This window comes from Phaenicophaeus curvirostris, chromosome 14 (assembly GCF_032191515.1).
Source record: "Phaenicophaeus curvirostris isolate KB17595 chromosome 14, BPBGC_Pcur_1.0, whole genome shotgun sequence".
NCBI classification, from domain to species: domain Eukaryota; kingdom Metazoa; phylum Chordata; class Aves; order Cuculiformes; family Cuculidae; genus Phaenicophaeus; species Phaenicophaeus curvirostris.
In genome coordinates this window covers 16,758,380-16,777,036 of record NC_091405.1, presented here as the reverse complement: position 1 = coordinate 16,777,036, position 18,657 = coordinate 16,758,380, and the positions used below count along the sequence as shown (strand labels likewise).

The 18,657-nt window shown below is 43.0% G+C and overlaps 1 protein-coding gene across 4 annotated transcripts in view; it reads left to right on the top strand.

Moving 5' to 3' along the window:
• Positions 1-669: 669 nt before the first annotated feature.
• Positions 670-18,657, top strand: part of SLC12A4 (solute carrier family 12 member 4) — a 49,579-nt gene continuing 31,591 nt past the window's right edge. Inside the window, exons 1-2 of one of the 4 annotated variants that reach the window (XM_069868344.1) lie at positions 10,003-10,052; positions 12,601-12,701. In XM_069868344.1, the coding sequence (XP_069724445.1) occupies positions 10,045-10,052; positions 12,601-12,701 (109 nt within the window). In that variant the 5' untranslated portion in view covers positions 10,003-10,044. Of the gene's footprint in view, positions 899-10,002; positions 10,125-12,593; positions 12,702-16,930; positions 17,167-18,657 lie in introns of those variants that run through there. The other 3 variants (XM_069868341.1, XM_069868342.1, XM_069868343.1) reach the window with 3 other exon arrangements.

Genomic DNA, 18,657 nt, shown 5'->3' with positions numbered 1-18,657 from the left:
CGATTCCAACCCCAGGGTTTGGTCCCAGCCTTGGGACTCGGTCCCGTATCCCAGGCTCGGTCTCAGGGCTCGGTTCCGTACCCCGGGGCTCGGTCCCCGGGCTCGATTCCAACCCCGGGGCTCGGTCCCAGCCCCGCGGCTCGATTCCAACCCCGGGGCTCGGTCCCAGCCCCGCGGCTCGGTCCCAGCCCTGGGGCTCGGTCCCGGTCTTGGGCCTCTGCCCCGTACCCTGGGACCGGTCCAAGGGCTCGGTCCCAGGGCTCGATTCCAACCCCGGGTTTAGGTCCCAGCCCCGGGGCTCGGTCCCAGGGCTCGATTTCAGCCCCGGGGCTCGGTCCCAGGGCTCGATTCCAGCCCCGGGGCTCGGTCCCAGGGCTGGGGCTCGGTCCCGGTCTTGGGCCTCTGCCCCGTACCCTGGGACCGGTCCAAGGGCTTGGTCCCAGGGCTCGATTCCAACCCCGGGCTTTGGTCCCAGTTCCGGGGCTCGGTCCCAGTTCCGGGGCTCGGTCCCAGCCCTGGGGCTCTGTCCCGGTCTTGGGGCTCGGTCCCAGCACCGGCGCTCAGTCTCGGGGCTCGGTCCCGGTCTCGGGCCTCTACCCCGTACCCTGGGCTCTGTCCCGGGGCTCGGTCCCGCCCCGAGGCGGCCCCGTGCCGCTGGGCGGAGCGCAGGCTGGCGGTTTCCTGGGAGGAAGTGACCGCACAGGGCAGGAATGCGCCGCCGGCTCCTGCCCCGCCGCGGAGGCAGCCGCGCCGCCAGCCATGCCGCACTTCACCGTGGTGCCGGTGGAGGACAAGCCCCGCGCCGACAGCGTGGAGGGGCTCAGCTGGGTGGATTACCGCGAGCCGCCCGCGCCCGCCGCCGCCGCCGCCGACTCCTACGACACCGTCAGCTCCGACGGTGAGCGGGCGCGGGCGGGCGGGGGCCGCAAAGGCGGCGGGAGCGGCTCCCGGGGTTTCCCGGCGCCGGTTCCCGGGATACTCTGTGCTCCCAGCGCTCATACCGGATGAGGGCAGCGGGAATGGCTCCCGGGATGCTCTGGGTTCCCGGCGCCCGTACCGGATAAGGGCAGCGGGAATGGCTCCCGGGATGTACCAGGCACCCGCTCCGATACCGGATAAAGGCGGCTGTACCGGTTCCCGGGATGCTCTGGGTTCCCGGTACCGGATAAAGGCGGAGGTGCCGGTTCCCGGGATGCTCTGGGTTCCCGGTACCGGATAAAGGCGAGGGTACCGGTTCCCGGGATGCTCTGGGTTCCCGGTACCGGATAAAGGCGAGGGTACCGGTTCCCGGGATGCTCTGGGTTCCCGGTACCGGATAACGGCGGCGGTGCCGGTTCCCGGGATGCTCTGGATTCCCGGTACCGTAAAAAGGCGGCGGTGCCGGCTCCCTGGATGCTCTCGGCAGCCCCCGGGGCTGCGGGGCCGGGCGCTCGGGTCCCGCCCCGGCGCGGGGTGACGGGCGTTATCTCCGGGGACAACCGGGGTGCCGGGCGCCGCTCCCATCGCTCGGGTCCCCGCGGACCCCGGGTCCCCGCGCCGAGCCCGGCCCCGCAGCATCGCTCCTGCCGGGAGGAGCCGCTTTTGTTGCCGCTCCGGAGGAGGATCCGTAAGTAGGAGGGGATTTGGGGCGGCCAGAGCGCATTCTGTAATCGAGGCAGCTCCCAGCAGCGCTGGTCCCGGTGTTTTGCAGCGACCCTTAGGTACAAATCAATTTAAGTGCTGTGTTTCTATTAGGGGGAGGATGTTCCCAGGGGCTCTGCTGAGGAGCCTGACCTGCCCGCTCTGAATCACGCCTGACTCCAGGCAACAAAAGAAAAACCAGTAATCACCTGGCCTGTTTTTCCTTGCCCGTGCAGACTTTTCAGAATGCAAATATGATTGGGTTCGAAGTAATCCCTGAGGAGAGGCAGCGCTGCTCAGGCCTGTGCTTAAAGAGAAAAGGGTTGTTCTGCTGAGGATGCTCAGCTGTGACGAGATCGAGGTCCAGTTCCTGCCTTGTCACCGTGTTCAGTTCTCTGTGTCTCTGTGCTTTGATCTCCAATATGAACCATTCTTTATTTTTTTTTCTTATTTGCATAGTTTTCAAGGGAACTTTAGTTTTTATACACTGAATGGATTACATAGCCCTGATGTGTGTTGTGTCAGTTCTTTCCACAAGGCTGTGGAGGCCTTGACCTTGTTTTGTAAAAGAAATCTGTTTTACTCTCTGGTTGCTTTACATACAGTTCACATGCATGAAAGTAACAGGTGTCCTTCAGCCATTGCAGCAGATTGAGGAGGAGACTTCATGGAGTATGTTTTCTGCTAGTTAGCTTTGGCCATGGGTTGGTGTGTGTGACCTGGAGAAGCTGCAGTCGTGGTGGGTAAGGGAAGGGCAACCCAAAATATCTGTCGTTTGGGTATTAGACCACCTGTAGGGTGTGTGCAGACAACACACTTCAAGATATTCATCACTGTGTCACAGACTACCAGGAGCTGAAAAGCTGTGATCTTGTAAGTCCTGCTATTCCAACTGCAGCACAGAACCATGCTGCTGGAATTCAGCTGGGCCTCTTTATTTTAAAACTAATAAATATCTAGTAACATCTCTGTTACTATAAGGTACTTAGTTCTGTGTCTGTTTGAACTATAACTGCCTGTTATTTTTTAATTTACTTTCACAGTAATTAAGTGTTGTTTCATACCTTCAGGGTGTATGTATAACGATATGCTGCCTTGCCTACGTGTACTGACAAGCGCACTCTTCCACACAAGCCTTTTCTGTCTCTTCCTAGGTTTCTTGGGCTCATGGTTCCGTAGAGGGGAATCCAATCTCCCTTTGGTTCTCGGTGCTTCCTTCTATGCTCTGTGCAGAGTCCAGTAGCCTCCTGCACGGGGGAGTGTTGGCAATACGATGTGGGGGAGAGAGGAACCTCCTCTTGAAGGCAGAATATCTTGCAGCTGTTTGGGCTGGAGCCTGCAGGCAGGAGGAAAGAGGTTGACCCTCCAGAGCCTTCTGGTGCAGCTGATTACGGGGCTCATGGAGGATCTTGTTGCTGTTGTGGATGCCCCTGATTCCAGATAAGGTAAACTCCATTTGCACACCTTCAGGGTGTTAGGTTGTGGCCCTATCAAAGTCCATATGATTCACACCGACACCGTGTGAACACACACAGAGCTGTCTGAGCCATGCTGTGTCTGGTCTATCTGTGTGATCCAGTACTGCCACCAGATGAGGAACTGGTTGCAGTTTTTTTCTGGTGAATCTTCTCCAGGAAAGGTTTTATTTTTATCAGCTTGCTGTTCAGAACCTTAGACTATTTGGATTGCTCTGTTTGATCAGAGATCGGTCAAGTGACTCAGTAATGATATGGCCCTTGAGCATGTGGTCTATCATAGTCATGTAGCTGGTCTGTAACAGCGTGCAAAATAGTGGCTTTGTTGTCCAGTACTCCTTTCACAATATCTTAGGCTGTTGCTAATGATTCTGACAGATTGTTACTTCATTCTGACCTTTTCACTCCAGCCTTTTTGTCACAGCCTTGTTTTTGAATGTTTTTTTATGAGTTTGCTTTATTTGCAAGTTCAAGTGATACGGTGTCATCTAAACCCTACAGATGTGAAGCAATTCTGCAGTAAAATATCTTGAAGTCATTTCCATAAGGAGACATTAGTCGGTGTACAATAATTTAGCCTTCCCAGAAAGCTCCAGTGCTTGTTGCTGGTGAATAAAATCGTCCTTTTTTTTTTTTTTTTTTCTCCTAAGCAGGTTCAACTGACTGCCACTGTTTGTAATAGATTTTGACATCTTCCATTTAGAAAAAGAAGTACAAAGAATTATCTTGTGATCCTATGATAAACATGTGAGCCCTGCTTTATGGATCGGCAGGGATGAGAAATGTGAATTTGGCATCTCTTCAGTCTCTGAAATAATGCCAGCATGTTAGGCTGGGTACACAGGGTAAGAAAAGGGACAGTAGGGTCTGAATAGTGTTTGAAAAAAACAGTTAAGCTTTGCTTTAACAGGAATCTGAGCTCCACAGTGATTGTGCACCCTGTTAAACAAAGTGCAGCAATGTCATGTGTCCTGTGGGAAGTTATTTATCTTCCTGTGACTTCTGTTTGTGGAAATGAGACACTAATCAGGTTGGTGTCACTAACCAGCTTTGGTCAGCTGCCACCCTTGGGTTTTGCCAATGAATTGCTCTGTTTATGTTCCAGTTATCCCATGGCTTCCTTTCAGCCCCAAGTCTTCTAACTAAACTCGAGACCTTTTCCTCACGCTTACAGTCTGCATCGGTATGCACAGTGCCCTTGGGCAGCAGCAGATGCTGCTGCTCATTTGCTCTAAGCTATTTTTGAGAAGAAGGATAAAGAAAGTTCTGGTGTGATAGCAGCGTGCTCTTACTTTTGGCTTCTTCCTAGTTCCCTGCTTTTTAATATGTGGTAACTTACTAGTAAATGTTTAATGTCTTTTGCAAGACTTGAAATAAAACTCACATAAATTATGTCTGAAGCTACTTTCAGTGGGGATACACAAATCATTCAAAAACTCCTTTTCAAAGCGCTTAGTTCTTACGTGTAGGTGTTTTGGCAAAGTCCAGAGATGAGATAAAATTAGTCATAGATACTGCAGCTAAGTAGGAGTGACAGTAACAAACATTTCCAAATATATTTTAGGTTATCTTAAATTCAAGAACTTCTGCTGGCAGCAGTGTGGGTGAGTGGTGCTGTTAGAGCAGTCATAGCAGGGCATTTTTGCATAACCTCTGGAGCACGTGCATCTTCAGTTAAAACTGCAGAAAGAAATAATGAAGGAGGGAGCCTAGGCAGAAGCTCTGGTTCGGGAGGAAAGTAAGTAACCTGCAAATAAAAATACAGTGATGTCAGTGAACTGTCTCTTCTGGTGATTTGTAAATGGTACAGAGACTACATCTTCCTCCATTTAGTTGTATTTTGATGAGAGAGTTTGTTGTTTTTTTCCGTCCTGCTAAATGTAGCATCGGTTTTCCCTCTCTGGAAATTTTAATGTGTGAGTTTGGAGATTTCAAAGGTGTTGTGTCAGTGCTTAATACGTCAGTATTTCTTCCTGTTCCATAAGGGGGACTTGTGGCATACCTAGCAGTGATGGTAATTTGAAATGCAGATCCTGAAACGGGTCTGAGCAGTAGGGTTGGCCTTGAAGCCCTGCATTTCTTTTCTGTTTGTGTAATTGGCAGCGTCAAACCCCAGCATACATTTTTTCAACAATGCACGTGTGTAGATAAGTGGACTCTTGCTTCAGATAAGGAAAGATAAGAATGGGATATGTGAAAAATGAGAGTGGTGAAGTGCTTTGTGTTGCGATTAGCTGTTTATAACCCTTGTCTGGGTGAGGAAGATGGTATATGCTGTCTTCGCAAGCAAAGGAATTTCTCCAAAAAGCTCGTTTTAGTGGAGTTGATGGTGGATACCTTACGTTTCTTTTAGCATCATGGAGTTTTTTTTAAGATTTAATTTATCTATAAAAATGCTTTCCCAGGAAGAGAAAGAAGTTCATGTTACTCCATAAACTGTTAACTTTTGCTAAGTGTGACTCTCTTGCCTCTTGGGTAAAGAAGACAGAGCTGGAGAGGCTGTAGCTGTTGGGTACTGAGACGATCTTGGTACCAGCTGCTGGTGGCCAGGAGGCTTAGCTAAAAATAGTAAAACGACGGGCCCTTTTGTGGATTCTCTGGTATTTCAGTTACTTGGAAAAGCTCTGGGAAGGATCTTTGTGATATGTGATCCTGTAAGTGTATGTTGCACAAAACTGAGAGAAGATAAACCTAAGAACTTCCTTGCTGGTGTTTTGTAGCTGCTGATTTTTTTGTGTTTGAGAACACCTGTGTTAGAAGGCTAAGCCATTGCATGTGAGGAGACATGGATCTTCTTGAATTCTGCCTGAAAATGCTTGGTACTTTTGTCCTGCTAAGTGCTCATTCTGAACTTGAGTTGAGACTAAATCTGGGGTTTTTTTTTTACATACCATACCTATATTTTTTAATTCAATATCTGCACTCTTCTGAAGAAATTCAGATAAGTTTTTGGGCTTATATTGTGTTTGTAGTACATAGATCTCTTGTGTAAAAAATTGATCTCCATATGTTTTATTCAATTTCCCCTTGCAGATTTCTTCAGTGTTTCACTTCCTTCAAGAAAACAGTGATGTTTCCTTTCTTCACCCCACTGCAGCAAAATTTAAGCATATATTTTTGCATTCTCTTTAATGTAAAGTTTAAATTTGGCTTTTGCTCTGAAGTTCTATGTATAATGGAGATTAAGGTACTTTGCAGCCTCATTGACTTAGGAAATGTAGCCAAATGTAATAAAAGCAGTCTGCTGAAGTTAAAGGGCCATAACAACCTTTGGGAAGATGAAACGTAGTGATCACTGCTTTCTTTTTAAGTGCATGTAATAGAATGGGGGAGACCCAGTGCCACAGGGAGAAAAAAAGCTGTGTTGGGTGAGTTTTCCCTTTACAAGACCAAGCTGAGGATTTACTGCTCTTCTTGACTGTAATGTAACAAATAATTTAATGTGCAGATTGATTGTATTAGAGAAAAATTGTTATTATCCCACCAGTATGTGGGAGCAAGGCTTATTTGATTGAAGGGTTTGTATCTTCAGCCTGTTGGTTCAAGGTTTTTCTTTAAATGTGACCTGAACTACGGAGATGAAAAATGCACCATTTTAAGACATGGTCTGAAGCCTATTTGAATTGCATGTTAGGAACATTTTCATAGTCTTTAGTAATCTTTGAATCAGAAACTTTGACTCTCTTTATTGTACTAAGCTGACTTGTAGTCTCACAGACAAAAAAGTTTCAGTATTTTTTGTTGTTGGGTTTGGTAAAATCTCTTTCTTAATTATTGGTTTTCAATAGGCATCTGGTTCAATGATGCCAAATGATCCCTTAGCAATGAGAAGTACTGTTCTTGTTCTTTCAGTTGAGCTGCTCTGGATGATTTATTTCAGTATACTTGGGTTTTGTCATGCATGGAGAACTGTGCATCTTTCACAGTGGCTGCTGTAGTGAATGCTAAGCAAACAATATCTCCTTTTTGAGCAAGCAAAATAAAATACCATACACACAGAATATTAGTCTGTTGGTAAAATCAAATACTTTATGTACATTTAATATGTTTTGTCTTTAATTATAAAAAGTCTACATGACTGGGAAAAAATACAGCTCTTATTTGTTTATTTTATGCCTGGACAGAGATGGGTTCTAGGTGGTAATTCTGCAAATCTAGCACATATTCTCCTGAGTTCTCTTTTCTTATATACAGTTGGAGTAAAAAGAACAATAACAATTAGGTGATTTTATCATTTCAGTACAGTTTCTTTGGTTGTCTGCATATAAATGTACGGAGTCCTAAAACTGTTCTACACAAGCTCAGAGGATAAGGGGCTTTACTAAGATCAGGGTCTAATTTTTTACAGGGCAGGCATTTTACTATGTTAGTTACATTTAAATGCGGCTCAGCCCTTCCAGGTTCAGTCAGTTCCAGACTTATCTCAGCAGGGTTGTTATTGCTTACAAGTTCCTGATTAGTTCATCCTGTTTCTCTTTTGTGTCTTCAGCTCAGGGTCGTTTCACATACTCTCGCAGTTCTTTCCTAGTTGCAGTTTTTGACCTTCAGTGTCTTTGTCTTCTACAATAGGGCTTTAGATTTTGTGGTAGGTATTAGGTTTGGCCTGGAAGACTGTTTACTTTCCAGAAGTCTTAATTCATGTCTGAAAAGCAGAGGTATAGGTTAGAACAGTTCTGGGAAGACATGTTTTTCAAAGTTTTATTGCTATTAAAATTACTTGGTGGAATTCTTTATTAATCATCTTTTGATCTTCATTCTGCTCTGTAGGACTGAGGTGGAGTTCGACATGCAGAATAACATGCTAGTTGCCCAAAAAGAGCTTTGACTCGATCGGTTTATGGGTGAACAGGGAAGGTTGATAGCTTGGCATTTTTTTACCAAGTTAGCTATGCTTTGCTGACTGGAGGCAGCCTAAGACTTGTTGGAAATGTAAATGACGTGGCATTTTGCTGAGCAGATGAGAGGCCAGTGCCAGGCTGGGCTGGGCAGCTGGGGCGAGGGAAGAGATTGCTGATGCTGGTGAGGGGATGGTCATCGTCCCACCTTTTTGTTGGTGGTCACAGTGCTCTGGTGGAAAACCAGGAATCTCATTTGCTTAGGGCATGGCTCAGCAGCGTTTTCAAAGATGTTCAGAGTCTGGGTTTTGTCCCACAGGTCTATTCCCTTGAAGCCAGAATACTAAACTTGCCCCCTTCTCCGTGCTTCACCCGAGTGACCTACATTGTCCTAGAAGCCCAACTCGTTCATTGATTGACACATGGTCTGTGATATAATTAACATGCAATTCATCGATTACTCTGAACATCAGAATCAAAGCTGTAAACTGATGTTGGAAGCTGCTTGCTGGGAACTGTAGCAGAGATTGTGTAACAAGATCCTGGGAGAGGGGAGATGATGCAGAAGTCTGTGTTCGGGGCAGAGGCATGTTGCACTGTGTATAGGTTTGAGCTAATTATGCCAGAATAAAACTGTAGATGGTTTTTTTCCTGCAGTCTAATTGTCAGCATTCATTTTCAGATCCAGCCAGCAATTTCTTTTGTTTATCTGAGGGATTGAGAATATCATTTGGTCATTGCAGATAACTCCTTATTGTGAAGCAAGTTAGACCATCAAAACTTTTACCTTTCCCTTCCATGTCAAAGGGAAAAAAAGCATTTTTATGGTGTGCCATTAGAAGCTGCCCATTAACTGGGTTAGGGTAACTTTTAAGGAGGGAAAACTTGTTGAGATTTGCTCTTGCATACTTTAAATTTGCCATGGGAACGGGTCCAGAGGAGGGCTACAGACATGATCTGAGGGCTGGAGCACCTTCCCTGTGAGGACAGGCTGAGAGAGTTGGGCTTGTTCAGCCTGGAGGAGTCTCCGAGGAGATATTATAGTGACCTTCCAATACCTGAAAGGAGCCTACAAGAAAGCTGGCAAGGGACTATTCATAAAGGCTTATGGTGACAGGACAAGGGGGAATGGGTATAAACTGGAGAGGGGTGGATTTAGACTAAACATTAGGAACAATTTCTTCACGTTGAGAGTGGTGAGGCCGTGGAACAGGCTGCCCCATCCCTGGAGGTGATCAGGGCCAGGTTGGATGGGGCTTGGGCAGCCTGATCTAGTGGGAGGTGTCCCTGCCTGTGGCAGGAGGCTTGGAACTAGATGATCTTTAAGGTCCCTTCCAACCCTAACTATTCTATGATTTTAAATTGCTGATTGCTGCAGTAAAACATAGTTTTTATGCCCTGAAGTATAATTGCTTTTCACAAACGTATCTATAGCGATGCAGCTATGTTATGGCCCTAACTGTCCTTTCAATCTGAGCAGCCCAAGCTTAGTTACTGTGTGCAAAGTCCACCTCTGAGTTTCTGTGTAGAAGGTCAGATCCGAGTCAGGACTCAGAGCAATTCAGGAAGCTGATGCTGTCTCTGATATAGGACAGCACGTTACTGTTCTCCTCTGCATTCTGCCTTTGCACTCAGGAGCTTTGCCCACTTGATCTACTTCTAAATAATAACAATGCATTAATAAAACAAAATAAAAATAATTGTCATCAATTTTCCTGTTACTCGCTGTAGTGTATATTTGTATCCAGAGTTGATGTAAAGGACAAAGGTAAAGGCTCTTTAGTAGTCTTGTAGGTCTGATTTAAGAACATACCACTCCCAAATATTTTCAGCGTTCTTCTGCTAAGGTTTTCACTGTCCAGCCTGTGATTTTTGTAATACAAAGTGTTTAGCAGCAGTATCACTTTGTCTGCCTCCCCGCAACAGCATTGCTACTTTTCCATTGATTCGTGTTTGTGTTCTTCCCTCTGTACTGGGAGTTTATCTCCAGGGCGCAGCTGTTTCTGGAGCATCGCAAGCCGGCCCCTGCCAGCCTTATCCAAATTCAGTTCCCACATGTATGTAACTTATATCTTGGCTGTTTTGCCTAAGCAGATGCAAGCTATTCACTTTTGATGTGGCTGTATGTTCCAGAGAATGTGGTAGCAGTGTCGGGGATTAATTTCGGGAACCTTGCAGCCACACATGGAGGGAGGTACAGTTGGGTGGTTTGGTGGATCCCAATACTATGTAACCAGATAGTGAGATGATTATCTGCCTTGCGTTAAGATGTTTTTCAGCACACATGCAGGGAGCTTTCAAGCTGTATCTGAAGAGAACGCTCAGAGAATAATTTAATTTCAATATTTTGCTTTTACCCTTTTAAGACACTGTATTTGGACTTTGTGGTAGAAGCAGGTGGTTAGCTCTCTGTGTCCCTAATTTTCTTCTGACTTGGATTCTGTTGCATGTGCTTGATTTTAATAATTCCTGACAGGTGGAGCAGGAGACAAGCGATCTAATGTTGCCAGTTGCTCCTTGAAGAGTTTCTATAAGCTCATGGGCTGCACTCATCCTGCTCTGATGCTCTTGCAAACTGATGAAATATCGTACAATTTTGATAAAAGTTACTAGTTCTAGTTTCTCCAGAAACCTGACTATGCTTTGTGTTGCACAGTGTGAAACATTTTGTGCTATTTTGGAAGACCTGTGAGCTCTTTATAAATGTGTGTTTGAATATGTAGATTTTACAAGCACAGTAGTTTGTTGCTTGTGTGCAATGTCAGAGCGCTCTCCGCCCTCTAAAAATGTAGAGTGGGCTGCAGTGACTTCCTTTGCTTGGAGAAGTCTCATGCTGACTTGTACTTTCATTAACTGTTATGACCAGAGTTACCGTGAGTTTTGGCTGGTTGTAGCACTTTACACTGGAAGGTCAGCTCTTCATCCTTGGAGCATGTACAAGCCTAGCTCTTTTTTGCCTTTTTTTTTCTTTTCTCTTTTCCTTGGTTAAATAAAACCTCTCACACACTTTGTTTTCATGTGAAACAAAGTACTTCTCAAATGTAAGAAAAATCTGATATTCAGCACTTTCTAAGTGAGTTAACTGAAAGTTTAGTAAAACATTCAGAACTTCACAATAAGCTGTAACTGACTACAGATGTCTTTCTGCTGTTTTCAAGGAATGGATAGTAATGTCTGCTAATGCACGCTGTGTAGTACTTAATGCATAGAATATACATACATTGACATTTTCCAAGAAAATAAGCCTCCTTTTCTGTTATTTTCTGTATGTCTGGAGATACTTGGTACCCTGGCTCATTTCTCCTCTCTTTCTGTTTGTTCTCATTAGGAAGTTTTTTAAGTTAGTGGAATATTGACTTAATGGTCACTGTTCCCATCTGCTTATTCTCACTCTGTGGTTTGTGCCTGTACATGTGCTTATTTGGCACATGTTGAGCTGGAGGAAGGAGCAGATATGTCTGAAATTGTGGCGTGTGTTGTGGGGAGTTTTTTTGAGTTTGTTTTTATTCTCTAATCTTTCTTGCTGCGTAGCCATAGTCAGCTGGACAGGCATAGAGCTGAAAAGTGTTCCCTGTGTGGTATTGGAGATAAAGGTGAAGTGAACATCGCAGGGAATCTGCCTGCAGGTGTTGTAGATGTATGCTACTGTCTCTCAGAGAAAGTGAGAACACTTTACAGCGAGGTAAGAGGCTTTTCCCGAGGCAAGGAAAAAACTAGGAGGCTTCTTCATGTATCTTGATGCAGGGTGTGTTGTATCTGAGACGCCTTCATGCATGTGAAGGGATGGAGTTTCAGGGAGGACAGTCGTGAGAAATGATTTGGAGTCGTTCCACATGAAAGAGCCTCTGAAGTGGATTACAGTGAAGTACAAAGGTTGTTTTTTTTAGTGTGTTTTTCAGCTGGCAATGACAAGTTATATTATGAAAGCTCCTACATGATGTGAGTTCCTAAATCCAATTTCTCAAAAGTGACTGGGCGTCTTTAATTACATAGGCAGTCTTGGTGCTTGCACCTACTGTGTGATGTAGATAAGCCTCAGTGTGGTGTGTGCTGGTATCCAGAGGATCTCCTTATGAACGAGCAGGAGGGAGGGAGTTCTGGTAATTATGAAATGCTAATTAAGTTAGTATTTACTTATCTATCTTACATAAACCTCCATTTCATCACACTGATGCTTTTTCTATGTGATCTTGCATTTGATTTGTCCATTAATGGGTAATCATATTAAAAAGTATTGAAGATGGAAAGAAATACATCACTGTTTTCACTTGAAAGCTGAAATGCCTGGAGGGCCAACGTCATAGAGCTATACTTTTCCTGGCGTTAGCAGGTTTAAAACGCTGTCCAATTCCACACTAGGCAAGCAGGAGATTTGTGGGACACACTTTCCTGAGTAAGTGTGAAAACGGCTGGCAATGCGTCTCATAAATGTGGCTGGGTTTGGATTTCACAAATAGCATTTTAAGTGAGATCCTGGCATTCATGTATTTTCTCAGTGTTGAAGGGATTATAATGCCAGGATTAAATTGGTGTTGGCTTAGCTTTGTGTAAGAAACCCTTTTGCTTCCTGAAAGAGATCAGTCCCATTCAACATTGCAGCCAGTTCGTCAGAGGAGGCAGAAAAAAGTTCTTTTGGGACTACAGTATTATTAAACTTGTCTGATCCTCAGGACTTCGCAGAGAAGGCATTTATTAAAGCTTGTTCTAAGACCAGAAAGAAGAATAATGGTTAACCAAATTACTGAAAATGGCAAAGAGCTATTGCTAAAGGGTAAGTACATCATGTTGATATTAATATCTACAAAGGTTTTTAGTGTTCTGAAGCTATCAGTGTATCTTAACTGAATGAAATCATTATGCTTCCTGAAACATGGGATATTAAATTGCTAAATCCCTTGAGCTGTGTAGTATCAGTCAACTTGCGTGGTAAAGCTGATTTCTAATCCAGTTCTGCAAAATACAGTAGGAGTCTGATAGTGACTTCACGTGTGTCTATTGAGGGATAAATCAAAGATCTGCGCTTAATTGTACGCTTAGTTCTGTGCTCTGGTGAAGCCTGAGTGTTGCGTGAGCCATTGTCTGGGAAAGCTTTGGCTATTTCTTTCATGCAGAGCAGAAACAATTTTAGTGTTTAGGACTCTCAGCTATTTCAGAGAAGCTAATATGTCGTCAACAATACAGCTTTTTAATTGACTTTTTGGTAAAACTGTGCTTTGTTTATGTCACGAAGCTGTTGCTGATTATAAGTAAGCACATGGTATCTGCAGTGTAGAGCGTGATAGATTTGAAGAACACCACCTTTACTTGTTGGATAAAATTCAGTAAATTCAGACTTTGAAGACGGTAACAGTTTAACAGTGAGGGGAATAATGGTACATATTAGTCTTAAAATGGTGAATGAACACATTATATATTTTAAAAAGCCATAAATGTTAATAATTTGGCCTTTAAGCTGCAGTTTCTGGTGGAAGTGTCTGTTCAGTGCGGTCAGTGTAACTGATAGTTTGAGCCTGTATTTAAAGAACAGTCTCTTTGCTGCCTAGGAGCTATCCAGGTAAAGATCTGTCCTTTCATTCTGCTGTTCTTTCCTTTCACACAGCCTTATTGTTGCATGGATTGTTGCCTAGTGCAACTTCAGCCTTTATTTTTGTAAAATACTGTGTCAGCCTGGAACTTAGAGTTCATGGTTTCTGCCATCTTCAGTGAAGAGGACATGGTAGCCCAAGGTCTTCAATGAACTGACATGAACAGATTTCAGTTAGTTATAGTATAACCAGTGCTTAGTTTGTAGTGTGGTTGGATTAGTTAACTGAGTGCAATGCTATTTATTTCCTGTTTCTCCCATTTCTGATGCAAATCTAATACTCCTAATACAAAACACCACCTAAAACCCCCTACCTCCAACTCAAAGAATTTAGTCAAGTTTTCAAAATATTTTGAGAACTGTTTATTCTGAGCTTGGAACGCCACTATCAGTGTTTGCTATTGCAAAAATAACAACATTCTCATTTGCAGTTTTAAAAAACCTGCAAGTTAAATCATGACTTTGTTTTTGGATGAAAAAAAAGTGCTTTGGATATTATTGACTAATTTATAGCTAAAGTGACAATAAGTATTCCTTACTATAAGGTCTGTGAAGTCAGCTGCCAGTTCCACTGCCATAGAGGAGTTGCTAAATGGAATATTAATTTTAGAGATGCTTCATATTTCTGGCTAGCTGTGTGTTGTCCATGGAGAAACAAACATTTCTAATAGGCTATCTTTTTTATTGTAGTATGTTTAAATCGGATCTCTACTTTGGGCTGTTACTGGTATTGGATTAGGATTGTTGTTAAGCAATTGAAAGTGAGTAATCAACAGTATCTGATTTCTCTTTTAATGAAATTTATAGATAATAATCTCTACAAAACTATAATTGTAAATTGAATAATTTGTTATAGACTCCCAAATGAACCAAGAAAGATATTTCATAACCGTACTGAGAGTAAGTTTTTTTTGTTTGGCCCAAACTTACCTGCTGGTGGGTGATGAGAAGAGTGCTGACTGCACTTAGCACAGTCTTTTAGGGGGAACCAAGTCTTGTCTCACTGTACAAGTGCTTGGGAAACTAGTACTGCTGTTAGCATCTGGAAAGTGCTTCCTCAAGAACTGTGTTTAAACAGATTCTTTTGTAGAAATAAACAAACCCAAACCCCAAAGGGTAATAGAAATGGACGTGGCCAGCTTTTTACATGAAAACTTTATCCTTAAGGCTATAAACAAATGTCTTCAAATATAATGTTGTGACTAGTAAAATTACCTGATTGTACACAGAAGAAATATGCTACCTGAAAGTAATTTCTATTTGCAGCAATGCCATTGTTCCTCTAGCTTTTTTTTTTTTTTTTTTTCTTGTAAAGTGCCTCTTTGGTGTGTGCATTTGTGTCTCTTGTGAGAACAGGATGTGTAGCAGACCTATTTTGTTTTTGTGGTCAAAAAATGAAACGGATTTCTGCCCAAATTACCAGTTATGTAGAAACTTGCAGAAGATCGTGACACGTGAAAATCTAGAAAAGCATAAATAAATCGGAGCAGAATTAACTGGCTTTCCAGAATGAGATTAATTTTTGCATACCTTAAACCGTTTGTAAATTAAGTTTTTTATTTAAGTTAGATTCCCTTTAGGGGTAATTTGCAGCAAGGCAAGGTGCGTGTACAGGAGAGGCACTTGGGGATCAGCCGATGGAGCCATCTCTTCCTGAGTAAAAGCAAGCCTACATGATTAGCTGACTGTAACTGCCTGCTGTTTAGATAGCTGAAGTTAGGTTAAAGGAATCCAACACCAACTGCTTGGATATCAACTCTAATTTCTAATCTTAGATTCCAGTGTTATTTGTAGATGGAATATGAAAAATGTGAATTTTTTTTTTAATTAAAACAAGTCTGATATTAATGTTCTGTGTGTATGAAAATGACACTATTTTGTCCCTAGCTATGACAGGCTTTGTGGCTAGTGATAAATAGTGTCTGAATGCCTGAAAAAAGACTGGTGTTAGCTGCTATACAGTCTGTATCATTGCAATGTTTTTTTACTGTGATGTACACGAAGGAGCCTGTACATGCGTAGTACAATTACAAGTGAGATATGAACCCTTGTGCTGTTCCAGAAATTAAGTTGAGGGAAGGAGTGTTGGGCTTTCCTTTGAGCTGGTTTTCTAGTAAATAGCTGCTGATTGTCAGTTCTGAAAAGGTAAATGAGCCAACAGGTTTGTTTCTCTGTCAAGCCTAGCGTTTCAGTTCTAATTCTGATTTGTATTCTGATTCACACTAAATTTCTTTGAAGAAATTTAGCCCCTCAGTTAAGATTTAGCTCTTGCTAAAAGCATTTCAAGCAGGGAGGATTATGGCAACTCTGCGTGCCATCATCACAGCTTGTAGCCATACCTGGAGCTTTGTTCAGCATCGTTACATAGCAAAGCACATCGGAGAGTCCGTGTGTTCCTCTGGAGATGCTGTGAGCAGAGGTGTGATGGGAGCATGGTGCATGTATCTCTGCTGTCATTGAATTAGCTCAGATACATGCCTATGTCAGAATATGTCCATCTCTGCCTTCAGCGTGCCTTAGCTTGTCAAGTAGATAGAGCTTCTGTAAGAACTATGTGAGCATTTCTTTGAGTTAGTCACGTTCAAATGGAAAAATCTGAAGTCGCTTTAAGATGCGTTAATTTCCACTTATTTAACTGAATACAATGAAGCCGGGGAGTGGTAGTTTTCTGTAAGGGAGTTCAGATACTGACAATAGAGGAGGAGTAAAACTTGGACAGGTCAAGTCACGCAGCTGCCTCTGCCACCTTCTCATAGGGATGACTGTTCCTTTAGTAGTCAGACTGAGTAGACTTTCTCACTGTGAAGCTTCCTGGTCTTTATGAGGACATCACTGCTATTCAGCTTTCGTATATCCCCACTAATCCATCTGTCTTATATTTGATTTCATGTGTGTGTTTTGTCTGTAGCTCTAGCTGATTTTCACCCCTTGATTACTAAGGAAAATATTCTGTCTCTTGGGATTGTGTGTTTGCATGTGTGGGGGTATTCATCCTTAGGATTTTTAGGTTTTCTTCCTTGGACCATCACTGATGGTTTTTGGGAACTCGGGTGATCCGCACACTGATGAACTTTGTTCTACAGAACCATGTCTGTACCTGGGTAAGGGAGCTCTAAAAAGTTCAGGAAACTATGGTGGAGATGCTTAGATAAACAGTATTAACTGTAGTGGTGACTGCCAATAGAATTATTTGGTTTGGAAGAGGACTGGTAGCATTCAGAAATAAGGTGCCTTAATTACTGAAAGATAATGAAGACTAAGAAGCAATGAAACAAGTGAAAAGGAAACACTTACCTACTAGTAATGTAGCTTGCCTGCCTCAGAAATTGAGATTAATTAGGGAGTGAGGTAAATAAATTATTCTCTGTTGCAGAGTGTATTGCTCCCTCTCTAAAAAAATGCTCCTTGCAAAACAGTCTTGCATGATGAAAACTAACATCACATAGCTCCTGTCTGAGACCAAAGACTTGATAACTAAGAATGAGGAAAACTGTACGCATGTCACAAGATGTTGCTTGCCCAGGAGACTTCATGCTTCAGAATGTAAACCGTCCTCGCATGAAGCTAGGGGAAGAATTCCCCGGAGTAGCTTTCCGAGGTCACCTCCGCTCTCTTCCAAAACTGATGGAGATAACAAGCTCTTCCCATGCAAGTAAGTGTCTTTGAAGTTGCTGGTATTGCTTGTTGGCAGATGGAATGTACTAGACAAATCTTTTATTGCAGTACACGTTTACTGTGCTGCAGTCCATTCTGTTCTATCAAAGTATATTTGTGATGCTTGTTGAAGAAATGGTCCTCTGCCATAGGTTTTACTTATGAAATCAGATATGGAAGATGGAAAGAGAGAAGATGAGATAAGTGCTTTGATGTTGTGATGTAGGACGTGTCCAAAAAGTAAAGTTTGCAACTGTGGTGAGGGTGATTTTGAGTATCATTTAATTAGCTGTATTTAACTTAGCAATGTATTACTCCTCTTGAGTTGTCACACATCTCTTCAGCCCCCAGTTCTACATACTGGTAAAGTTAAAATCGGATGTTCTTGTGAAGAGTTTGAGTATCAACTTACTCTCCTTTGCTTCCTGTTGAAAGTGTACAGTGGTTGAGAGGGGGTTTAATGTGACACTTCACTGCATCAGTAGAATCATCACGTAGTTTGAAAGTTCACTTTTATTTTTGGATTGGCCACAGTAATTAATAATCTGCGTATACTTCCAGGATAATTGAACTAGTGGTGTGAATGTGGTGAAAAGCCAGATGTATTTCTCCATCATCTGAACTTTTCCATTGAGGAAAAATGTGCCCTAGCAATTGCAAAACCAATATTCTGTGACTTACAATCACTAGTTCTACTGACTTTTCGATTGTAGTTTGTTTTATTTGGGCTTCCTTTATGCAGGAAGATGTATAAAGCAAGCATACCAGGGAGTCAAATTCAGAGGGAAAGTCCAATAGGAAGGAATTGAGTGATGCTAGAAAATGCACATGGAGAATGAGAGAGGAGCTGGAAGCTCTTTTTGAGAGAGAGAACTTCTGAAGAGACCAGTTGTGGAAAATTTACTGGGGGTGAAATGAAGATGCCTGTAGAAATAATGCCAGTTAACTTGAAGATTCATCTTAGATCACTGGTCTTCGTCAGGCTCAAAGAGATGGTGTGAAGTGAATCTTTCTTAACTAGGGATGGGTTATACAGATCACAGTAATGAGAGGCTCAGCATTTGAAAAAGCAGAACAGTTGCTGTTTTATGTAAAAAACAGAGATTCAATAGATGAGTTACCTAGAAACAGGGTGATTTTATACATAAAAGGGATGAGAGTATCTCTAAGAATTACAAGTAATGAAATGCCCATTATACTTCTTTGAGCTAGTGGTAAGCTGCATCTGTAAGGCAAGGTTCCTCGTGGAAGAACAAGGAAAATTGAGACAGCAAAGAGCTTATTTAGAGCCACTCAGTGATGTATTTGTTTGTTCTTTTTAAAATGTCTTTGATTTTCCAAACATCCATTTACCAGAGCTGGTATATAGGAAATGACAAAATAAAACAAAGTTACTCATGACCTTGCTGTGTTTGGTGAGCGTGATAATAAGATCCTGTATAGATCGAAGTCTTGAAGCATCAGGTAGCCAGTAGTTCTGTTGGTGGTG